The sequence below is a fragment of the Eschrichtius robustus genome, chromosome 20 (assembly GCF_028021215.1).
Source record: "Eschrichtius robustus isolate mEscRob2 chromosome 20, mEscRob2.pri, whole genome shotgun sequence".
Lineage (NCBI taxonomy): Eukaryota > Metazoa > Chordata > Mammalia > Artiodactyla > Eschrichtiidae > Eschrichtius > Eschrichtius robustus.
The window spans coordinates 16,262,727-16,285,777 of NC_090843.1; the positions used below are offsets into that span (position 1 = coordinate 16,262,727).

At 36.5% G+C, this 23,051-nt stretch overlaps 1 protein-coding gene and 1 non-coding gene across 2 annotated transcripts in view; both read right to left on the reverse strand.

The window, feature by feature from the left end:
- The window catches only part of EFCAB13 (EF-hand calcium binding domain 13), a 117,477-nt gene that overhangs the window by 79,796 nt on the left and 14,630 nt on the right, over positions 1–23,051 (reverse strand). Inside the window, 5 exon segments of the mRNA XM_068531738.1 lie at positions 5,833–5,976; positions 14,872–14,954; positions 15,744–15,844; positions 18,373–18,475; positions 18,477–18,527. Of these exon segments, the coding sequence (XP_068387839.1) occupies positions 5,833–5,976; positions 14,872–14,954; positions 15,744–15,844; positions 18,373–18,475; positions 18,477–18,527 (482 nt within the window).
- TRNAG-ACC (transfer RNA glycine (anticodon ACC)) lies at positions 4,405–4,477 on the reverse strand. The gene has a single exon. It is a non-coding gene; the product is annotated as a tRNA-Gly (tRNA).

Consider the following 23,051-nt stretch of genomic DNA (forward strand, 5'->3'; position numbering starts at 1 on the left):
AAACACTATCCTATAGAAATATTTACACAAATGTGCAAAAATTGATGTGCAAGGATGTTCTTTGTAGCACTATTTGTAATAGCAAAAATTTTAAAGGTAACTTCACCGGTAATCAATATGAGACCAATTTAAAATATATATATTACATATGTGTATATATATCAATATATTATATATATAAAACCAAAGGACATGAAGGATACCCAACAAATTATCAACAGTGTTTACCACTAGGGATTACAGAGAAAGACTGGGGTGAATAAATAATTTTCATTTTGTAATTTATGAACTTCTATAACCTTAAAATACTAAATTTTAAGAAAAAGCTTCTTTATAGGACATGTTCTATGTTCAGTTATTAAACTTTTTCTTGTATTTACATTTATTATCAAGACATTCAATGTACAATAATTGTACATTATTCTCAATGTAACAATTAATGAATAAAAGTTTTAACTAACATATGTCATCTAAAATTGGTTGTATGAAGCTACAGTAATCAAGACAGTATGGTACTGGCACAAAAACAGAAATATAGATCAATGGAACAGGAGAGAAAGCCCAGAGATAAACCCAGGCACATATGGTCACCTTATCTTTGACAAAGGAGGCAACAATATACAATGGAGAAAAGACAGCTTCTTCAATAAGTGGTGCTGGGAAAACTGGACAGCTACATGTAAAAGAATGAAATTAGAACACTCCCTAGCACCATACACAAAAATAAACTCAAAATGGATGAAAGACCTAAATGTAAGACCAGACACTATAAAACTCTTAGAGGAAAACATAGGCAGAACACTCTATGACATAAATCACTGCAAGATCCTTTTTGACCCACCTCCTAGAGTAATGGAAATAAAACCAAAAATAAACAAATGAGACCTAATGAAACTTAAAAGCTTTTGCACAGCAAAGGAAACCATAAACAAGACGAAAAGACAACCCTCAGAATGGGAGAAAATATTTGCAAACGAAGCAACTGACAAAGCATTAATCTCCAAAATATACAAGCAGCTCATGCAGCTCAATATCAAAAAAACAAACAACCCAATCCAAAAATGGGCAGAAGACCTAAATAGACATTTCTCCAAAGAAGACATACAGATTGCCAACAAACACATGAAAAGATGCCCAACATCACTAATCATTAGAGAAATGCAAATCAAAACCACAATGAGGTATCACCTCACACCGGTCAGAATGGTCATTATCAAAAAATCTACAAACAATAAATGCTGGAGAGGGTGTGGAGAAAAGGGAACCCTCTTGCACTGTTGGTGGGTAAGTAAATGGATACAGCTACTATGGAGAACAGTAAGGAGGTTCCTTAAAAAACTAAAAATAGAACTACCATATGATCCAGCAATCCCACTACTGGGCATATACCCTGAGAAAAACATAATTCAAAAAGATACATGTACCACAATGTTCATTGCAGCACTATTTACCATAGCCAGGACATGCAAGCAAACTAAATGTCCATTGACAGATGAATGGATGAAGATGTGGCACATATATACAATGGAATATTACTCAGCCATAAAAAGGAACAAAATTAAGTTATTTGTAATGAGGTGGATGGACCTAGAGTCTGTCATACTGAGGGAAGTAAGTCAGAAAGAGAAAAACAAATACCGTATGCTAAGGCACATATATGGAAACTAAAAAAATGGTACTGATGAACCTAGTGGCAGGACAGGAATAAAGACGCAGATGTAGAGAATGGACTTGAGGACACAGAGGGGGAAGGGGAAGCTGGGACGAAGTGAGAGAGTAGCATTGACATATATACACTATCAAATGTAAAATGGATGGCTAGCGGGAAGCAGCTGCATAGCACAGGGACATCAGCTTGATGCTATGTGACAACCTAGAGGGGTTGGATAGGGAGGGTGGGAGGGAGGCTCAAGAGGGAGGGGATATGGGGATATATATATACATATAGCTGATTTACTTTGTTGTACAGCAGAAACTAACACAACATTGTAAAGCAATTATACTCCAATAAAGATATTTTTAAAAATAAAAATAAATAAAATTGGTTGTATGGCTTTGGAGTAGACTCTTCTCCTTTCTATCCCTCACTTTCCTCAACAGTAAATCCAAGTGATTAGAAGAAACAATATCTAAAGTCTTGAGTATATAAAATTCTAAAGATTTATTGTTTTGAATTTCAAATAACGGTATAAAAGCCTTAAAAAGTTCCCATTTTTTGACCCAGCAATCTCAACGTTATCTATCTTTGTCTGATGAGAGAAAAAGAGAGAACACTGTTTATAATAGCAAAAATATTAGAAGTAACCTATATTTACACAGGTTATTTGTTACATGTTATTTTTTAAACAATGTTTTTTAATGTTTTTTAATCAGTTCCATAGAATAACTCACAGCCATTTAAAAAGGCAGTGTGTATCTATATTTATTTACACAAAGAGTTGACTACCATATAATATTAATAGAAAAAGGTAACAAAACTATCCATGTGAATCCATATATGCTTTTTTAAAATTATGTGTTCATGCGTGTGTATACACCACAGTTATAAACGCATATACACATATACACACACTTACATGTATATGTTTGGAAAAATCCTAGAAAAAAATATATGTATATATTATATATGTATATATAAATACCAAAGTTTGGCTCTGGGTAGTGGGATTACACATGATTTTGACTTTCTCCTTTATATTTTTCTGTGCTTTCAGAGAATAAAGTTATTTCCACTTTGGAGAATTACTTTGATATAAATCTCCAAAATATCATTTGTCAAGAAAATTAATCTGTAGATAAATAAACATGTCAGGAAAAAACAGTTTCTTCTTAAGCTTTCTAAAAGTTAGGATTATATTTATTAATTTATTTTTAACCCTCAGAAATCTGTCATATCATAGATGCTCAAAAATGTTGGGGTGACTTAGATAAAGGGACAGATGGATGCATGCACACTAGTGCTACTTGTCAATTACTACTAGATTGTTCAGTAATATTTTATTGGTGGTCCATTTTGACTTCTAGAATTTTCCACCTACAAGTTTTCTTTTTTTTAAAAATAAATTTATTTATTTATTTATTTATTTTTGGCTGTGTTGGGTCTTTGTTGCTGTGCATGGGCTTTCTGTAGTTGCGGTGAGCGGGGGCTACTCTTCGTTGCGGTGTGCGGGCTTCTCATTGTCGTGGCTTCTCTTGTGGAGCACGGGCTCTAGGCATGCAGGCTTCAGTAGTTGTGGCACGTGGGCTCAGCAGTTGTGGCTCATGGGCTCTAGAGCGCAGGCTCAGTAGTTGTGGTGCACGGGCTTAGTTGCTCCACACATGTGGGATCTCCCCAGGCCAGGGCTCGAACCCGTGTCCCTTGCATTGGCAGGCAAATTCTTAACCACTGCGCCACCAGGGAAGCCCCAAGTTTTCTTTTTAATTTTAAGTTTATCGGAGTACAGTTGATTTACAATGTTGTGTTAGTTTCAGGTGTACAGAAAAGTGATTCAGTTATACATATACACATATTCATTCTTCTTAGATTCTTTTCTTTTATAGGTTGTCACAGAATATTGAGTAGAGCTCCCTGTGCTATACAGTATGTCCTTGTTGGTTATCTATCTATCTTACATAATGTGTGTATGTTCATCCCAAGTTCCTGATTTATCCCTCTCCCACCACCACGTTTCCCCTTTTATAACCATAAGTTTGTTTTCAATATCTGTAAGTCTGTTTCTGTTCTGTAAATAAGTTCATTTGTATCATTTTTAAATTAGATTCCACATGAGTGATATCACATGGTATTTGTCTTTGTCTGATTTACTTCACTTAGTATAATAATCTCTAGGTTCATCCATGTTGCCTCAAATGGCATTATTTCATTCTCTTTTATGGCTGAGTAGTATTCCATTGTATATATGTACCACATCTTCTTTATCCATTCATCTGTCGATGGACATTTAGGTTGTTTACATGTCTTGGCTATTGTAAATAGTGTTGCAGTGAACATTGGGGTGCATGTTTCTTTTCGGATTATGGTCTTCTCTGGTTATATGCCCAGGAGTGGGATTGCTGGATCATATGGTAGTTCTATTTTTAGTTTTTTAAAGAACCTCCATACTGTTCTCCATAGTGGTTGTACCAATTTACATTCCCACCAACAGTACAGGAAGGTTCCCTTTCCTCCACACTCTCTCCAGCATTTATTGTTTGTGGACTTTTTTAAAAATATATTTATTTATTTACTTATTTAGGCTTCGCTGGGTCTCAGTTGCGGCACGTGGGATCTTCACTGAGGCATGCAGACTTCCCGGTTGCGGCATGCGAACTCTTAGTTGCGGCACGTGGGATCTTCACTGAGGCATGCCGACTTCCCGGTTGCGGCATGCGAACTCTTAGTTGTGGCATGCATGCGGGATCTAGTTCCCTAACCAGGTATCGAACCTGGGCCCCCTGCATTGGTAGCGCAGAGTCTTACCCACTGGACCACCAGGGAAGTCCCTATTGTTTGTGGACTTTTTGATGTTGACCATTCTGACTGGTGTGAGGTGATACTTCATTATAGTTTTGATTTACATTTCTCTGATAATTAGTGATGTTGAGCATCTTTTCATATGCTTTTAGGCCATCCTACAAGGTTTTTAAAATAATGATAAATCCACATCTTATATTTATTCAATTTCTGACCCCTCCTTCAACTTATTAATATCATTTTTTAATAGATCTTTATTGGAGTATAATTGCTTCACAATACTGCATTAGTTTCTGTTGTACACCAAAGTGAATCAGCCATATGCATACATATGTCCCCATATCCCCTCCCTCTTGAGCCTCCCTCCCACCCTCCCTATCCCACCCCTCTAGGTCATTGCAAAGCACGGAGCTGATCTCCCTGTGCTATGCTGCTGCTTCCCACTAGCTAACTTCCCACTAGCTAACTATTTTACACTCGGTAGTGTAGATATGTCGATGCTACTCTCACTTCGCCCCAGCTTCTCCCTCCCACCCCGTGTCCTCAAGTCCATTCTCTATGTCTACATTTTTACTCCTAGAGTCTGTCATACAGAGTGAAGTAAGTCAGAAAGAGAAAAACATATCATTTTTATTCTAAATTTGTCTCCCCTTTTTAACAGGCTTGGAATGGTCTGTAAATGTAATGTGTTCTCTATTATTTATTTACCTCTATTATTTACCTCTTTGATTAAAGTAACAAACACTGCAAAAAAGTACTTAAAATATCATTATTAGGGTTTTTATTTACATTTCCTTGGACACTAGTGATGTTGAACATATTTCTATATAATTATTGGCTATATGTGTTATATTTTATGTGAAACACTAGTCCATTTGTCTTGCCCACTTTTCTATTCCATTATTTGTTATTGATTTGTATGAATTCTTTACACATTCTGAAAACTAATCCTTTGTCAATTGTGTGAATTGCAAATATCTCCAAGTTTGTAACATGTCTTTACTTTTAGGTGTCTTTAGATAAATAAACACTCTTAATTTTAATATAAATACATCAAATACATTAATTTCAAATTTTTTTTTGCCTTAAAAAGTTTCCCTATCCCATACCATTTCATACTAAGGCAATCAGCAAAAATTAAAACTCTAAAAATACCAAATGTTGATGAGAGCATGTCATAATCCAATCTGGTAATCAATCAATCCGGTTACATGTACCTGAGGCCCAATTTTTTAATATCATTATTGTAAACACGCAAAGATGTTTTTATAGCATTTTAAAGCTTAGCTTTTCTATCATTTGTAATTAATCTGACCAACATATAACTTATGTCCATGATTGTAGACCCTTAACCTAATACTGAAAACATAAAAACTTACCATCAATATCAATAGTCTTCAGTGCCTTTCTCATTTCTGAGTCACTTATAGAGATGTTCAAGATGCGATGGATCATTGGCAGATCATTCACATAAATCTTACCACCTCGAATTTTACTGAAAATTTTACAGGTTTTCCGAAGTGCTGAACACACATAACAAAACAGTTAATTAATTCAAGGGAATAATTACCCTTATTCCCCCCACTCCCTCCCAAGGGGCGGGGGGAACAATCACTAAAAGAAGAAAGAGGAGCAAATATTAGTGCTCCAATTCTTTGCTTTAACATCAGTCTTGTTACTTATTTAGGTATGTCTGGAGCCAGTGACCTCTAAGGCTACGAGTTTCTAAAGAACTCTCAGAAACTGTCAGAAAACTCATGCAAGGCTCACATACGCAAAGGCTTCCACAACTTTTTGCTCCCTTATCACTTGTGTGTATCTCAATCAAAGCTCTTGGTATTCTGATTGTTTGCACGTCAATAACCCTCACTAAACTGTCAGCTCATAGAGGGCAAGATTTTTCATTCTTCAAGTTCCAGCATCTAGTTCAGAATAGATTCTTAAAAAATGTCTGTTGAACTAAATTGAGTTCAAGTCACCTTGTTTTCAGAAAAACAGGCAATAGATGACAGTGATAAATACCAGAGAAAGACTAAAAAATTGATAATAATGACTTTAATAATAGGAGTTTTACTAGAGTATTGGAAGTGGAAACCATATTTCAGTGAAGTAGGAAGTAAATAAATAGAGTAATTAATGAAAACAGCTCTTTCAAGAAGCTTCTCTGAAAGAGTATAAAGCTGAGCATAGTCCCTGAGGAAGCAGAAGAAATTCAAATTGAAGAAAAGAGAAGTGACAGGATTGGTCTTGTGAAAGGGATCGTTTCCAATGAGACAATAGGAAAGGATGTGGATGTTGTTTATAGGCAGGGAGCTCAGGAAGATTCTGCCAAACAGCCTTTATTAACTCTATGAAAAAGCAATGTCGTCTCTTAAGAGTTGAAGGACTAGGTGATAGGACTGAGGATTTGAGGAGAGTAAAGAAGGTTTGAAATAGGCACAAGAAGAAACAGGAGAGGGATCTGATCTAAACATAAAGGGAATGCCAACTGGTGCTAAGAGCAGCTGAGGTTGGAAATCATATACTCACAGGGCACCAAATGAGGAGGTCAATGAAATAAAATTGTAAATAAAAAGAATTGCAAGTATAAGAGATTGTGAACAAGAGAACAAGACATTAAAGTCTGAGATTTCAACATTATGACAAGGTTCAAATTGCAGACATCAGGGTTGGTGAGAGAAACAGAGGTAAAATTACTGGTTTTAAAAAGGGTACGTCTAGAGTATTATACGAGTCATCCACTTGGACACTAAAGATGCCTGATATGTGGCCCTGCCTGTCCAGAAAGCCTGACCGGAATACCTGGGAAGCTGCTTGGGGCCAGCTCTAATGTTCCGTCTAGGCAAGGGAGCAAATTCACAGCACCATTCAATGCTGAGTGTAGCTCCTGATTCTGCCTGACCAGAAAGCCTGGCCAAAACACCTGAGAAGCTATGTAGCCTAGCAATCCTTGAACGGAGCGTCTGGCAGGCAGAGCTGATCATCCTCAGAGCAAAGTCAGTGCCCCACTTGGCCAGGGAACTTCGGGCACAGGTCAGCTTGAGTCACAACCACAAACAGAAAGCCTTTCCAGCCTTGGAGCTGGTTCTCCTGCTCTATCCAGGGAAAGGAAGTAATTCATAGCCCCATCCACTGCTGAGTGTAACTTCTGGCCCTGCCTGACCAGGAAGCCTGGCCTGAGCACCTGGGAAATGGCTTGGCCCAGCAGTACTTGAGCAGATAGCCCAGCCAGTGGGTCTGCCTGTTTGCAGAAACGAGCTAGCAACTCCATCTGGCCAGGGTGCACAGATCTGCCTGATTAGCTACCCAAACAAGAGTATTGTCAGCCTTGGGGCCTTTTCTACTGAATATAGCCTCCAATCCTACTAACTAGGAAACCTAACCAGAGCTCCTGGGAATCTCAGTAGCCCATCCTGCAGCCCCTATTACTGTGGCACTTGAGCAGAAAATCCAACCAGCATCTCTGCATCTGCAGAGCCAAGATGGTGGCCCTGTCTGTCCAGGGAGCTTAGTGCAGAGGTCTGTCTGATTTGATTCCCAAACAAATACCCTTGCCAGCCCTGGGGCCTATTCTGCAGCTCCAACCAGGCAGGGAAGGCAATTTATAGCTCCGCCTAAAATGAATAAAGCCTCCAGTGCAATCTGACCAAGAAACCTAAGCAGAACTCCGGAGAATCTGTATACCCCATCTTGCAACTCCAATTACAATGGCACTTGAATGGAGAATCCAGCCAGTGGCCCTACCTCTCTGCAGAGTTAGGATGGTGGATCATCAGGCCAGGAAACTTGGTGTATAGTTCTGCCTAATTTGATACCCAAACAAACCTTGCAGGTCTTAGGGCCTATACGGTGCCCTGCCTAGGCAGGGAAACTAATTCATAGTCCCACCCACTGCTGAACACAGCCTTCAGCCTGCCCAACGAGGGGACTTAACCAGAGCACACAGGGAGCTGCACAGTCCATCCTACAGCCCTCCTTACAGTGGCATTTCAACAGATAGCACAGCCCAGGGCTTTCCCTGTCTGCAGAGCAAAACTGGGGCATCTGGCCAGGAAATTCAGTGCACAGTCTAGCCTGATTTGAATCCCCAAACAATAAGCAGTGCATGCCTTGGGACCAGTTCTACTGCCCTTCAAAGCTGGGAAGTTAATTCATAGCCCCACCTACTGCTGAGTATAGTACCCAGTCCAGACTGTCTAGGAAGACTGACCAGAGAACCCAGGCAACCACAGAACCTATTCTACAGCCTCACTTAGGGAACAAAGCCAGCAGTCCTAGCCAACTGTTCTCAACCAGTGACACCCCCTCCCCAATCTTAAGAATATGGGCAGTGGCCTAGCCCCCAAATAGACTCTGATAGCAAGAACCACCTTTCCATGGACATTACCAGTTAACACATACAGAGACTAAGCTGACTAGTGAAAAACTCTCTCTGCCAAAGCAAACCAATAATGTCTGGAAAAGGAGGTCACTTACTCAAATGCACAGAGGCCAACATAAAGAATCGAGGATAATGAAAAATGAGGTAAACATGACACCACCAACAGAAACTAATAGTTTCAATAACTGACCCTAAAGAAATGGAGATCTATTAACTGTCAGCCAAAGAATTCAGAAGAATCCTCTTAAAGAAATTTAATGAACTGCAAGAACACACAAACAACTAAACAAAATTACAAAAACAATACATGAACAAAACAAGAAGTTCAACAAAGATATAGAAAACACCAAAAACAAACAAACAAACAACCAAAAACCAGAAATCCTAGAACTGAAAAATACAATGGCTGAACTGGAAAATTCAATAGAGAGCTTTGAAAGCAGACTCAACCATGCAGAAGAAAGAATCAGTGACCTAGAAGAAAGGACATTTAAAATTAGCCAGGCAGGGCTTCCCTGGTGGCACAGTGGTTGAGAATCCACCTGCCAATGCAGGGGACACAGTTTCAATCCCTGGTCTGGGAAGATCCCACATGCCACAGAGCAACTAAGCCTGTGCGCCACAACTACTGAGCCTGTGCTCTAGAGCCCATGAGCCACAACTACTGAGCCCGCGTGCTGCAACTACTGAAGCCCGCGCGCCTAGAGCCCGTGCTCCGCAGCAAGAGAAGCCACCGCACAATGAGAAGCCCGCACACCACAACAAAGAGTAGCCCCCACTCTCCACAACTAGAGAAAACCTGCGCACAGCAACAAAGACCCAACACGGCCAAAAATAAATAAATAAAATAAACAAATTTATTAAAAAAATAAAAAATAAAATTAGCCAGGCAGAGAAGTTTTAAAAAAGAGAGGAAAAAAGAGTAAAGAAAACCTATGGAAGTTATAGGAAATAATCAAAAGAAACAATATCTGCTTTACAGGAATTCCAGAAAGAGAAGAGAAAGAGAAAGGAACAGAAAGTATATTTAAAGCGATAATGGCTGAAAACATCCCAAACCTGGGAGAGAAATGGACATTCAGATCCACAAGCCCGAAAGGATCCCGAAATAGATTGAACCCAAATAAGGCCACAGCAAGACACTTTATAATTGTCAAAAATCAAAAACAAAGAAAGAATTTTGAAAGCAGCAAGAGAAAAGAGACAAGAGAATCCCATAAAACCATAGGCAGATTTTTCAACAGAAACTTTTCAGACCAGGAGAGAATGTGACAATATATTGAAAATATTGACAGAAATAAAAACTGTCAAGCAAGAATTCTATACCCAGGAAACCTGTACTTCAGAGAGGCATAAGAATTGGAAAGAAAGAATTTAAACTTTCTTTGAGAACATAGGCAAAACATTCTCTGACATAAATCATAGCAATGTTTTCTTAGGTCAGTCTCTCAAGGCAATAGAAATAAAAGCAAAAGTAAACAAATGGGACCTAAACAACCTTACAAGCTTTTGCACAGCAAAGGAAACCATAAACAAAACAAAAAGACAACCTATGGACTGGGAGAAAATATTTGCAAATGATGCAACCAACAAGGGCTTAATTTCCAAAATATACAAACAGCTCATACAGCTCAATAACAAAAAAACAAACAACCCAATCAAAAAATGGGAAGAAGACATAAATAGACATTTTCCCAAAGACGTACAGATGGCCAATGAGCACGTGAAAAGCTGCTCAACATCACTAATTATTAGAGAAACGCAAATCAAGACTACAATGAGGTGTCACCTCACAGCGGGCAGAATGGCCATCATTAAAAAGTCTAAAAATAACAAATGCTGGAGAAGATGTGGAGAAAGGGAACCTTCCTACACTGTTGGTAGGAATGTAAATTGGTGCAGTCACTATGGAAAACAGAATAGAAGTTCCTTCAAAAACTAAAAATAGAGTTACCATATGATCCAGCAATCCCACTCCTGGGCATACATCCAGGAAAACTCTAATTCAAAAAGATACATGCACCCCAATGTTCATAGCAGCACTATTTACAATAGCCAAGACATGGAAGCAACCTAAATGTCCATCAACAGATGAATGGATAAAGAAGATGTGGTATATACATACACACACACACACACACAATGGAATACTACTCATCCATAAAAAAGAATTAAATAATGCTATTTGCAGCAACATGGATGGACCTAGAGATTATCATACTAAGTGAAGTAAGCAGAGAAAGACAAATATCATATGATATCACTTATATGTGTAATCCAAAATATGATACAAATGAACTTATCTACATAACAGAAACAGACTCACAGAAGTAGAAAACAAACTTATGGTTACCAAAGGGGAAAGGAGCAGGGGAAGGGGTTTGGCATTAGCAGGTAAAAACTACTATATATAAAATAGACAAACAACAAGGTCCTAATGTATATAGCACAGGGAACTATATTTAATATCCTGTAATAAACCATAATGGAAAAGAATATAAAAAAGAATATATTGTATATATAACTGAATCATTTTGCTATACACCAGAAACTAACACAACATTGTAAATCAACTATACTTCAATAAAAAAAAAAATTGTCTCTTTGCAGATGATATGATTTTAAAACTCTAAAGACTCCATCAAAAAACTGTTAGATCTAATCAATGAATTCTGTAAAGTATCAGGATACAAAATTAACATACAAAAGTCAGTAGCATTTCTATACAATACAACAAATTACCTGAAAAAGAAATAAAGAAAGCACTCCCACTTACAATAGCATCAAACTGATAATGTACTTAGGAATAAATTTAACCAAGGAGTTGAAAGACCTCTATACTGAAAACTACAAAACATGGATTAAAAAAAAAAATCAAAGAAGATACAAAGTATCCCATGTCCATAGATTAGAATAACTAATATTGTTAAAAGGTCCACACTACCCAAAGCCATCTATAGATTCAGTGCAATCCTTATCAAGATTCTAATGACATTTTTCACAGAAATAGAAAAAAATTTTTAATCCATATGGAACCATGAAAGACTCCAAATAGCCAAAGAAATCCTAAGAAAGAACAACAAAGCTGGAGGCATGGCATTTCTTGTTTTCAAACTATACTACAAAGATATAGTAATCAGAACAGTATGGTACTGGCAATAACAACACATATAGACCAGTGGAAAAGAATTGAGAGACCAGAAATAAACACATGTATATAGTCAACAAATATTTGGAAAGGAAGCCAAGAATAATCATGGAAAAACGAGTCTCTTCAATAAATGTTGATGGGAAAATTGGATATTCACATGTAATAGAATGAAATGAGACCCCTATCTTACACCACTCACAAAAACTAACTCGAATACAGTAGTCTGTGGCTATTGAGTTCTGTCTTTTTTGGTGCATTTAGACCTTTGATGATCAAAATGATTATTGATATAGTTGAATTAATATCTATCTTATTTGTTGATGTTTTCTATTTGTTGCCCTTGCTCTTTGTTCTTATTTGTCTTTCACTCTTTTTCTGCCTTTCCAAGGATATGGTATTGCTCATACCCATTTTGACTAATAAATGAGCTACTAATACCAATACAATAAAACAAACAAACAAAACTAACTTGAAATGGATTAAAGGCTTAAATGTAAGACCAGAAACCATAAAACTTGTAGAAGAAAACATAGGAAAAAAGATCCTTGATGTGGGTCTTGGCAATGATTTTTTTCTCTATTACACCTAAAACATAAGCAACAAACATCAAACTAAAATGTTTCTGCAGAGCAAACGAAACAATCAACAAAAAGAAAAGATAAACTATGGAATGAGAAAAAATTTGCAAATCATTAACCTGATAAGGGATTAATATCCAAAATATATAAAGAACTCATACAACTCAATAGCAAAAAAATAATAATAAAATAAAATAACCCAGTTTAAAAAATGGGCAAAGGACCTGAATAGACATTTTTCCAAAGAAGACATATGAATGACCAACAGGTACATGAAAAGCTGCTCAGTATCACTCATCACTAGGGAAATGCAAATTGAAACCACAATGATGTATCACCTCACACCTGTTAGAATGGCTATCATCAAGAAGACAAGAGATAACAAGTGTTGTCAAGAATGTGGAGAAAAGGGAACCCTTGTACACTGTTTGTGGGAATGTAAATTGGTGCAGTCACTATTGAAAACAGTAATGGAGAGGTCCCTCAAAAAAATTAAAAGCAGAACTACCATATAATCCAGCAATTCCACTTCCAGGTATAAATCTGAAGGAAATGAAAACACTACGTCAACGAGATATCTGCACCCCCATGTTCATAGAAGTTTTATTTACAATAGCCAAGACATGGAAATAACTTAAGTGTCCATCTAAGGATGAACAGGTAAAGAAAAAGTATATTGTATAATTGTATAATTATATACAATATAATATTATTCAGTCATTAAAAAAGGAGAAAATCACGTCATTCATGACAACATGTGTGGACCTTGAGGGCATTATGCTGGCGAAATAAGTCAGGTGGAGAAAGAAAATACTGTATGATCTCACTTACACATGGAATCTAAAAAAAACAAACATAACTCATAGAAAAAGAGGTCAGATTTGTGGCTACCAGAGTTGGGGAGCGGGGAGTGGGTGAATTAGATGAGGTGGTCAAAAGGCACAAACTTCCAGTTGTAAAATAAATAAGTACTGTGGAGGTACAATATGATGACTATAGTTAACACTGTTATATGGTATATTTTAAAGTTGTTTAGAGAGCCGATCCTAAGAGTTCTCATCATAAGGAAAAAATTTTTTTGTATCTCTATTAGATGATGGATGTTAACTAAACATTGTGTTAATCACTTCACAATATATGTAAGTCAAGTCATTACACTGTACACCTTAAACTTACACAGTGCTGTATGTCAATTATATCTCAGTAAAACTGGGGGATTGGGGGAGATGCTTAATACAATAACCAGAGTTAAAGTAGAGAGCAAAATGGATAAAGAAGATGTGGCACATATATACAATGGAATATTACTCAGCCATAAAAAGAAATGAAATGGAGGTATTTGTAGTGAGGTGGATGGAGTTAGAGTCTGTCATACAGAGTGAAGTAAGTCAGAAAGAGAATAACAAATACAGTATGCTAACACATATATATGGAATCTAAGGAGAAAAAAAAAAGGTCATGAAGAACCTAGTGGCAAGACGGGAATAAAGACACAGACCTACTAGAGAATGGACTTGAGGATATGGGGAGGGGGAGGGGTAAGATGTGACAGGGTGAGAAAGTGGCATAGACATATATACACTACCAAATGTAAAATAGATAGCTAGTGGGAAGCAGCCGCATAGCACAGGGAGATCAGCTCGGTGCTTTGTGACCACCTAGAGGGGTGGGATAGGGAGGGTGGGAGGGAGGGAGATGCAAGAGGGAAGAGATATGGGGATGTATGTATATGTATAACTGATTCACTTTGTTATAAAGCAGAAACTAACACACCATTGTAAAGCAATTATACTCCAATAAAGATGTTTAAAAAAAAAAAAAGTAGAGAGCAAAAATATGCCAAATGACTCCACAAATATAAAGGAGGAAAAACAATATATACGTATACACACACACACACACACACACACACACACACACACACACACAAAGGAGAGGTCCAAGATATGGGAGCGCTCAGTGTCAAGAAGTGAAGGGTACTATGAGCCTTAATGTTAAGGTACCAAGGACTAGATTCCAATAAAATCAGTGTTTATTAATTTATTCATCATATGTAATATCCAAACTTTTTCTGCAAAAAAATTGAACTAGAATAAGCATATATATTTTGTCTATCTTACTAATGCAACCAAAGATATTTATGAATTAAATTACTTATGCTTGCTCACAGCATGCAGCATTTGCCATATCATGTAATATTAGCTGATAACTCATTGGGAGTAAAGAAAGAGACACTAACTACTGAAACAATTTTTAAAAAGCATACAATCAGGAAATTTATTCAAGAAATTCTGGAACCTATTATTACCACTTAATTCTTGTGAGTAAAACTGTCCTTCAGGTACTTCATCACATAATGTCTGGTAAAGGTTAGAAAGCTTTCCATCTTTGCTGTCAAAGAAATAGCCACATTAGAAAGCAGGAAAACAAAAATAGAAACAGAAAACCCACAAAACATTTATGTCACTTTGCCATATATAATATTTTGTCATTAAAATTTAGCCTGAGATTCTCCAGTTCCTTACACTTCATAAGAACCTTTCTTAAAGAACTGTCCAAGTGATAATCAAGTACATACTCTTCACCCTAGAATTCCCACCTTGTTTCTTTTAGGCATCTCTCTATGGAGCAGATTTACCTTAGGCAGTAAGTAGTGCCCATGACCCACTATCCTTTGGCTGTGGTCCAATTTGTCCTACTCCTAATTCAACTTACAGCAAATTTTACAGAAAGTTATTATAATAAGATAAACAAGAATATCTTTAAATAGCCAAAGAATCTCAGATCCCATAACCTGTTAATAAAAACATCTTAAAAAGATGATTCATCTGATTCCATAACATGAAAATAACTGAAACCATAGAATGTTAATGTTGGAAGAAATTTTAAGAGTCCACCTAGTATAAGATTCTTGTACAGATGTGGAAACTGAGGCCCAGAAATATAAAGTAAATTGTACAAGAGCCTAAGCCAGCATGTGAAGTCAATCAGGACTCAACTCTAAGTCTTTCAATTCCACATGCAATGCTCTTAGCTCCACACCATCCTTCCTAAAAGCAGAGTCTCTTAGTTAGCACAAACTACGTGGCATACTTTCTGTAGAAGGGATAGATGAATCTTGAAGAAAAATCTCAAATCTGAATCCAACATTTAAAGAAGAGAATACAATGGTTTAAACACCGAATAACTGAGGAAGATGTACCAAGGGGTGATAAAGTCTTGTGAACGCTGTACTGACTTGACAACTCGCATAAAGAGCTTTCTTTTCTAGTCATCTTGTCCTTCACAGATGAAGAAGCAATCTAGAACCAAATGCAAGAATGTTCGTGCCTCAGATCACATTGGTAAACCAGCATTCTTGGACAATAAACCCCTTAAAAGATAATTAATCATACCAAGGCTCCACACTTAGCTATGCTTCTAAGGTAAAATTGCTTTTTATAATTAAATTACAGTTTAAATCTACTAAAATTTTAAATAAACAACACCATAGTATTTTGCAAAGCTATATTTTTCTTAAGTATGCAACTTATCATCTCCTAATTAATATTCTGTCAATTTATAGTAATGTACCTTACAAAGGATGGCAAACCTATGGTATAGTGAAGACAAGACTATCAAACTCTAGGCCACATATACAGCTTTTGACTATATGAGTAAAATAACGTGGATAATCAACACAGTTATTTAAATAATACAGGTAATTTTGCCTTAAATTATTTTTATGGTTAAGAAAATTATCACAAACATTGATGAAAATTAACACTGCACATATAAACATGATTCAAAAGTGGCAAGCAGCTAGGTAGACAGAAAAGTGTCACTTTAGAAAATGAGAACTGAATTATAGGTGTCTTCAATTTTACATGGCTCTATGGAATCTAGAGCCTTGACTTTTAAAGACCATGCAGGACGTAAAGAGGATTCTCAAGCCATACAAGATTGACAGGAATTGGTACTGAGATCCCACACAGAGCCAAAAATCTTCAAAAGGCAATGTTCTCAGCAAGAGTAGGCTAGAAAAAATTGTATCCCCCAACAGAAGGAGTACATAGAGTAATATCTGTCTTCGTCTCAGCTCCAGGTTGGAAAAAAAGAGAGAGAAAAGAGAGTACTCCTCTTGATTATTTATAGCCTTAGCTCTACCCACACATGAGTTTAGAATTAAAATCTATACTAAATATATGGGCCCAAAAATTGAAACCAAAAATTCATTCAAAGTGATCCCATATTTATAACACCTCTGAAGTGCATGGCAGAAGCAAATTCAAATTCTCTTGGAAGAGGACTCTCTAAACCCAGACTCATCATAAGATTACTACAGATTTAGATCAATAATACATGAAAGAATGAATAAAAAGTATAAGGCACCCAAGGACATCAGTTAATATGAGTTAATGAGTGAGAATCAGACAAAACAACAAACAGAAGATTTAGATTCCCCTAAGGACTTCATATATTAGATTTATCAGGTATCAATCATGAAATAACAATGGGACATGAGCAAATAACATGACATAAGGCAGATTTTAAGATCTAAATAAAACTTCAAGAAGTAAAATATATAAACACTGAAATAAAATTTCAATAGATAGGTTAAACTGCAGATTATATTCAGCTGGAGAAAGAAAAAGTAAACTAGAAAGTAGATGGGAGAAATTACCCAGAACAAAATAGAGAGAAAAAGATGAAAAATACGAAGCAATGTTAAAGAACATCGAAAACAGAATGATAAGGTCTAACATACATCTAACAGAAGATCCAGAAGGACAGAATGAAGAGATTGAGAGAGGGGAAATACTCTAAAAGATAATGGATTAGAATTTTCCAGAATTGAAGAAAGACATGTATTCTCAGATTCAGGAAGCACACAAATATCAAAACAAAGGAATATATACTTAAGTATATATATAGTGAATGTAGTAGGTTGCATAACCCCACCAAAAGAGACGTCCATATCCTAATCCCTGGAACCTATGAACGTGACCTTATTTGGAGAAATGGTCTTTGCAGATGTAATCAAGTTAAAGATCTCAAGATGAGATATGCAATGATGTGCTTATAAGAGAAAAGTAGAGGGAATCTTGAAGTATAGATACAGGGGAGAAGGCCATATGAAGAGCAAGATGGAGGCCAAGATTGAGGTTACCCTGCCAAAAGCCAAGGATTGCCTAGAGTCACTGTTACAACAGCAGAAATTTAACAGAGAGCATAATAATAAAAATACTGGTCTAATGGAGAAAGAAGGGGAAAAATTCATATTCTTCTGAAAGGGTTCCATGTTCTATTTTTTTAAAAGGAGGAGGAGGGCTTCCCTGGTTGCACAGTGGTTAAGAATCCGCCTGCCAATGCAGGGGACACAGGTTCGAGCTCTGGTCCGGGAAGATCCCACATGCCGTGGAGCAACTAAGCCCGTGCGCCACAACTACTGAGCCTGCGCTCTGGAGCCCATGAGGCACAACTACTGAGCCCACGTGCCACAACTACTGAAGCCTGCGCGCCTAGAGCCCGTGCTCCACAACAAGAGAAGCCATCGATCGCAATGAGAAGCCTGAACACCACAACAAAGAGTAGCCCCCGCTCACTGCAACTAGAGAAAGCCTGTGCACAGCACAGCAATGAAGATCCAAACGCAGCCAAAAATAAATAAATAAATGTATAACAAAAAATAAATAAATAAAAGGAGGAGAAGGAAGAGGGGACGGCACAGGAAGAGTAGGGGAAAGGGGAAGAAGAAGAATAAACATTTAAGATTGTGACATTTCAATACTTGGACGAAAATGGAATGGAATGTTTGAGGGCTAAAGACAACACTTGAAAGCAAAAATATTCCCAGATCTTTATTTACCTCAGCTCTTTTAGTATGCAATTGTACTTGTAAACTCTTCTTTCTCCTGCCTTTTTTTTTCTCTTGAAAAATCAGAGGATTTTTCTTCTCCAAATAGGAACATTGATGTTTCATACCTAAATTGTACAGAAAATTAGAATAATTCCTGAATTGGTTTTTTCTTGATTCTTCTTCTTTTCGTCTTTTATTTACGGAAATTTTCAAACATAGACAAAAGTAGACAGAATAATGTGATGATCTCCCCATGTTTCTGTAATGACCCATCACCCAGCTTCAATAATGGACAATCTTATTTCATCTATATTCTTATCCCTGCTCTCATTCCTTATTACTTTAAGGCAAGTTCCAGTATCATATTACTTCATGTGTAAGGATTTTAACATGCATTTCTACAAGGTGTTTTTCTTTTAAAAAACATATTTAAAACGCAGTTATAACACCAAAAAAACAGTAATTTCTTAATATCATCAAACACACAACCTATGTTCAAATTTCCAATTCTCTCATAAATGTCAAAATTTTTTAACACTTTACATCAGGATTCAATAAGGTCCCCACATTACAGTTGGTTGATATGTCTTTTAGATCTCTTTTCACCTATAGGTTCTTCCTCCATGTTTTTTTATTATTATTATCATTATCATCATCACCACTATCATCATTATTGCCAGTTGTCCTATAGATTTTTCACAGTCTAGATTTTGCTGATTGTGTCACCAAGGTTGTAGGAGTCTAAAGACTTGATCAGATTAACATTCTACTTTTGGGGTGTGGGGGAGGGGTGGTTCAAAACCAGGTAGGTGGTGGCGTTTTCCCATCAGGAGGCATATAATGTGCAAGTGGCTCTCTATTTGTGATATTAGCAGCTACTAATACATAATAACTAGATCCAGTAAATCATAAGGATCTGCAAAATGGTTGTATTCTAAATCTATCATTCCTTCTTCACTCAGAATATTTCCATAAAGAGAAAATTCCTCTCGTGTACCATTTGCTTACCCTTTGATATAGTTCATATAGAAAAGCAGGATAATTGCCTTATTCTTTCCCTTATTCTTTCCCTTTTCATAACAATGACTTGGCTCACTTGTAACCTTCAACAGTGACAAAATAGTTTTTATATCATTTTGAACACATTGATTTAAATATATTAAATTCATTTTTATTCCCTGCAATGATTATCCTTATTGATGCTCTAATTTTCTCATGTGGCGTAGGAAGGGGTGGAAGCCTCTTCAAGTGGGCTCTTGATGCATCTCTGGTAGCAGTCTGAAGACAAGATGCTCCAGGCTCATCTGTACACTTCCTTTCCCAGACCTTCAATCAGCCATTTCTCCAAGGAAATGGTTCCTTTTAATAAGAAATGGTACTTTAAGACTAAAGTCTGGGCTAGACTCTGAACAGTTTTTTAACAATTATCCTGCTTTCTTATTTCTTGGTTTTCTCTTTTTATGCTTCTTTTCCCTCCTCTTCTTATTGGACTGTCAAGAACTTTTCTAACACAAACATTCCATAAACTATACAACAATGAGATCAGTACAATAAGCCTGAAATAAATTTGAAAAAGAAGATCTCTTGGAAATTTCATACTTTGTTTCAAGTAATCTAGTGTAGACCTAAATTTCAAGGACAACCCTAAAATTACTTTGTGCTCTGAGATCCTGTAGACTAGGAATGATTATGAGATAAACTAGATCCCAAACTTGTCTGCACACTGGAATCACCTGAGAGCTTCAAAAAATGCTGATGCCTGTGTCCCATCCTCCCAAATTGTGATTTAATTATTTTGGGGACTGAGCTGATATTTGGAATTTTTTAAAGATAGCCAGGTGATTCTAACACACAAATTGAGGATCACTATGGCAATACCCCATAGACTTGATTCTACCCAGAACTCACTGGGCTGTAACTTAGTACTTTAGAAGTAACACCTTATTCTTCCTTGTATGTAAAACTAAAAGCTCTTTAGCAGAAATGGTTCCTTCCTCTTAGAATAACCTGCTATGCAAGGGCTGCTTAGGTGATACATTAAAAAAAAAAAAAAAAAAAAAAGACTAGATTGAGTCTATAACATCTCTAGATAAACTTAACCCTAAGCAAAATTGTGAAATAAGGGAAATTTTTATCATGCACCTCACTCCCCTTTTTTAGTAGGTACCTTGCCCTTTTGACATTATATCCCTTTAAATCCAACCCCCAAATTCCTACCCTGAGAGCCTTATTACCTTGCTCTCATCCTCCCTGAAGCTGCCCTACAGTCAGTCCCCTCTACAGTCCTCCCCTCACAAAGGCAATGACTTTATTTTTATTATGTCACAGAGCATAAAATACATTTTCTATTGAGATGCGGTACACATATAAAAGAGACAGAGAGAGAGAGACAGAGAGAACTGAAACTATTTCATAAAATAATACTTATCCTTATTATATGAAAAGCACTATAATGTCTTCAATTCTATTCTAATTTCTTTTTTTAAAACAAAATACTAGTAGCTAGTTCAGTTGTGGGGTAGTTTAGTTATGTTTAGCTGTCCTGAAATTTTATGTTCAGATGCAGTTTTTACATACTCTTTTTTCCCCTTCATTTACTGAATGATGGCTAGAGAAGAGAAATAATCTTTTATCTTTCCTCAGTGATATTAACTTCATTACATTCACTTTTAAAAATAAATCATATACCTACTACTCTACACATCTTATTTCTAAAATTTTGTTATATATATATATTACTTAAGACTGATTAGCATTTGCCCCTGTCTACTGCATACACATCCAGTGTTTTTGTTTTCTTTTCAAATCTTTCAGACTGGGAAAAAATGTACTATTTGTGAGCAGATGATTTAATTTCAATGAATGCCTTTTTATTTCTCTCAAAAAAAAAAAAACTAGTAGCTACCTCTTAAGTTGATTTCATGACACATGAATGAATCACAACCTACAGTGTACCGCTACTTTATATCCCCTAACCCCCTCCATATATCCTCACTGAAATTGATCTTCATATTTCTAGAATAATTTTGACTTCTACCTCATTACATCATTTTTTAATCTTTTATCATTTTTAAAAGTATAATAGTGTTCTTTTAATTATGAGATGCCTCAAATATTTTATGGAATAGGGATGATTTGATATAAATAACGAATAACTAAAAACATTTGTTTTGTATTCTATTCCTTTGGTGCATTGTGTCTCCCCAGGTGTTAACTATTTTAAAGAAACATTCCTACTACCTCCCATTTCTTCCTAGGTAACAAGCTTTATTGTGGTGGCCTAGAAATAATTGCCTTGCCTTTTGTCATATAACTCAAAGGAATAGTGGGAACCCCCACATGACTCTCAGCAGATTTGTCAGCAGAAACCTTGCAGGCCAGGAGGGAGTGGGGTGATACATTCGAAGTGCTGAAAGGAAAAAAACCAAGAACCAAGAATACTCTACCCCGCAAAGTTGTGTTCAGAATTGAAGGAGAGATAAAGAGTTTTCTAGACAAACAAAAGCTGAAGGAGTTCATCACCACTAGACTGACCTTATAAGAAATGTTAAAGGGAATTCTTCAAGCTAATATGAAAGTATGCTAATTAGTAAGATGAAAACATATTAAAATATACACCTTACTGGTAAAGGTAAATATATAGTTAAATTAAGAATACTCTAATATTGTAATGGTGGTAGGTAAATCACACAGAACTCTAGTATAAAGGTTAAAAGACAAAAGTATTAATAACTATAACAACAACAATTTGTTAATGGATATACAATATAAAAAGATGTAAACTGTGACATCAAAAACAAAATGGGGTGGGGGGTGTTGAGAGATACCTCAAATAAGTAAAATTAGAAATGAAAGAGGAGACATTACAACTGATAACAGACAAATACTAACGATCATAAGAAACTACTATGAACAATTATATACCAACAAATTAGATAACCTAGAAGAAACGGATAAATTCCTAAAAACATATAGCCTACCAAGACTGAATCATGAATAAGTACAAAATCTGAACAGACCAATTATTAGTAAGGAGACTGAATCAGTAATCAAAAAACCTTTCAACAAAGTCCAGAATCAGATAGCTTCACTGGCACATTCTACTAAAGATTTAAAGAAGAATTAATGCCAATCCTTCTCAAACTCTTTCCAAAAACTGAAGAAAAGGGGACACTTCCAAACTAATTTTTACAAGGACAGCATTACCCATAACAAAGCCAGACAAGGACACTACAAGAAGAGAATATCAGGCTAATATTCCTGGTGAACACAGACGCAAAAACTCTCAATGAAATATTAGCAAACCAAATTCAGCTGTACATTAAAAGGATCATATACCACGATCAAGTGGGATTTATTCCCAGGATGCAAGGATGGCTGAACACAGGCAAATCAATAAATGTGATACACAACTATGTAGGGAAAAACCCAGTCTTCCTCCTGTTTCTCCTTTACTCTCACACAACCACACTCACATCTGACACCAGCAACTCTCTGCAACACCAGCTGGGTATCCTACAATTTAACTCAATTCTGACACTATCTACCTGGAGATACTTTCAGATTCCACAGGGTAAAGGCTCAGTTCCGCAAGACTGCCCCACCCCACCTCAGATGTCAACTGCAAGCCCAGTTTGTCACCTGTGCTT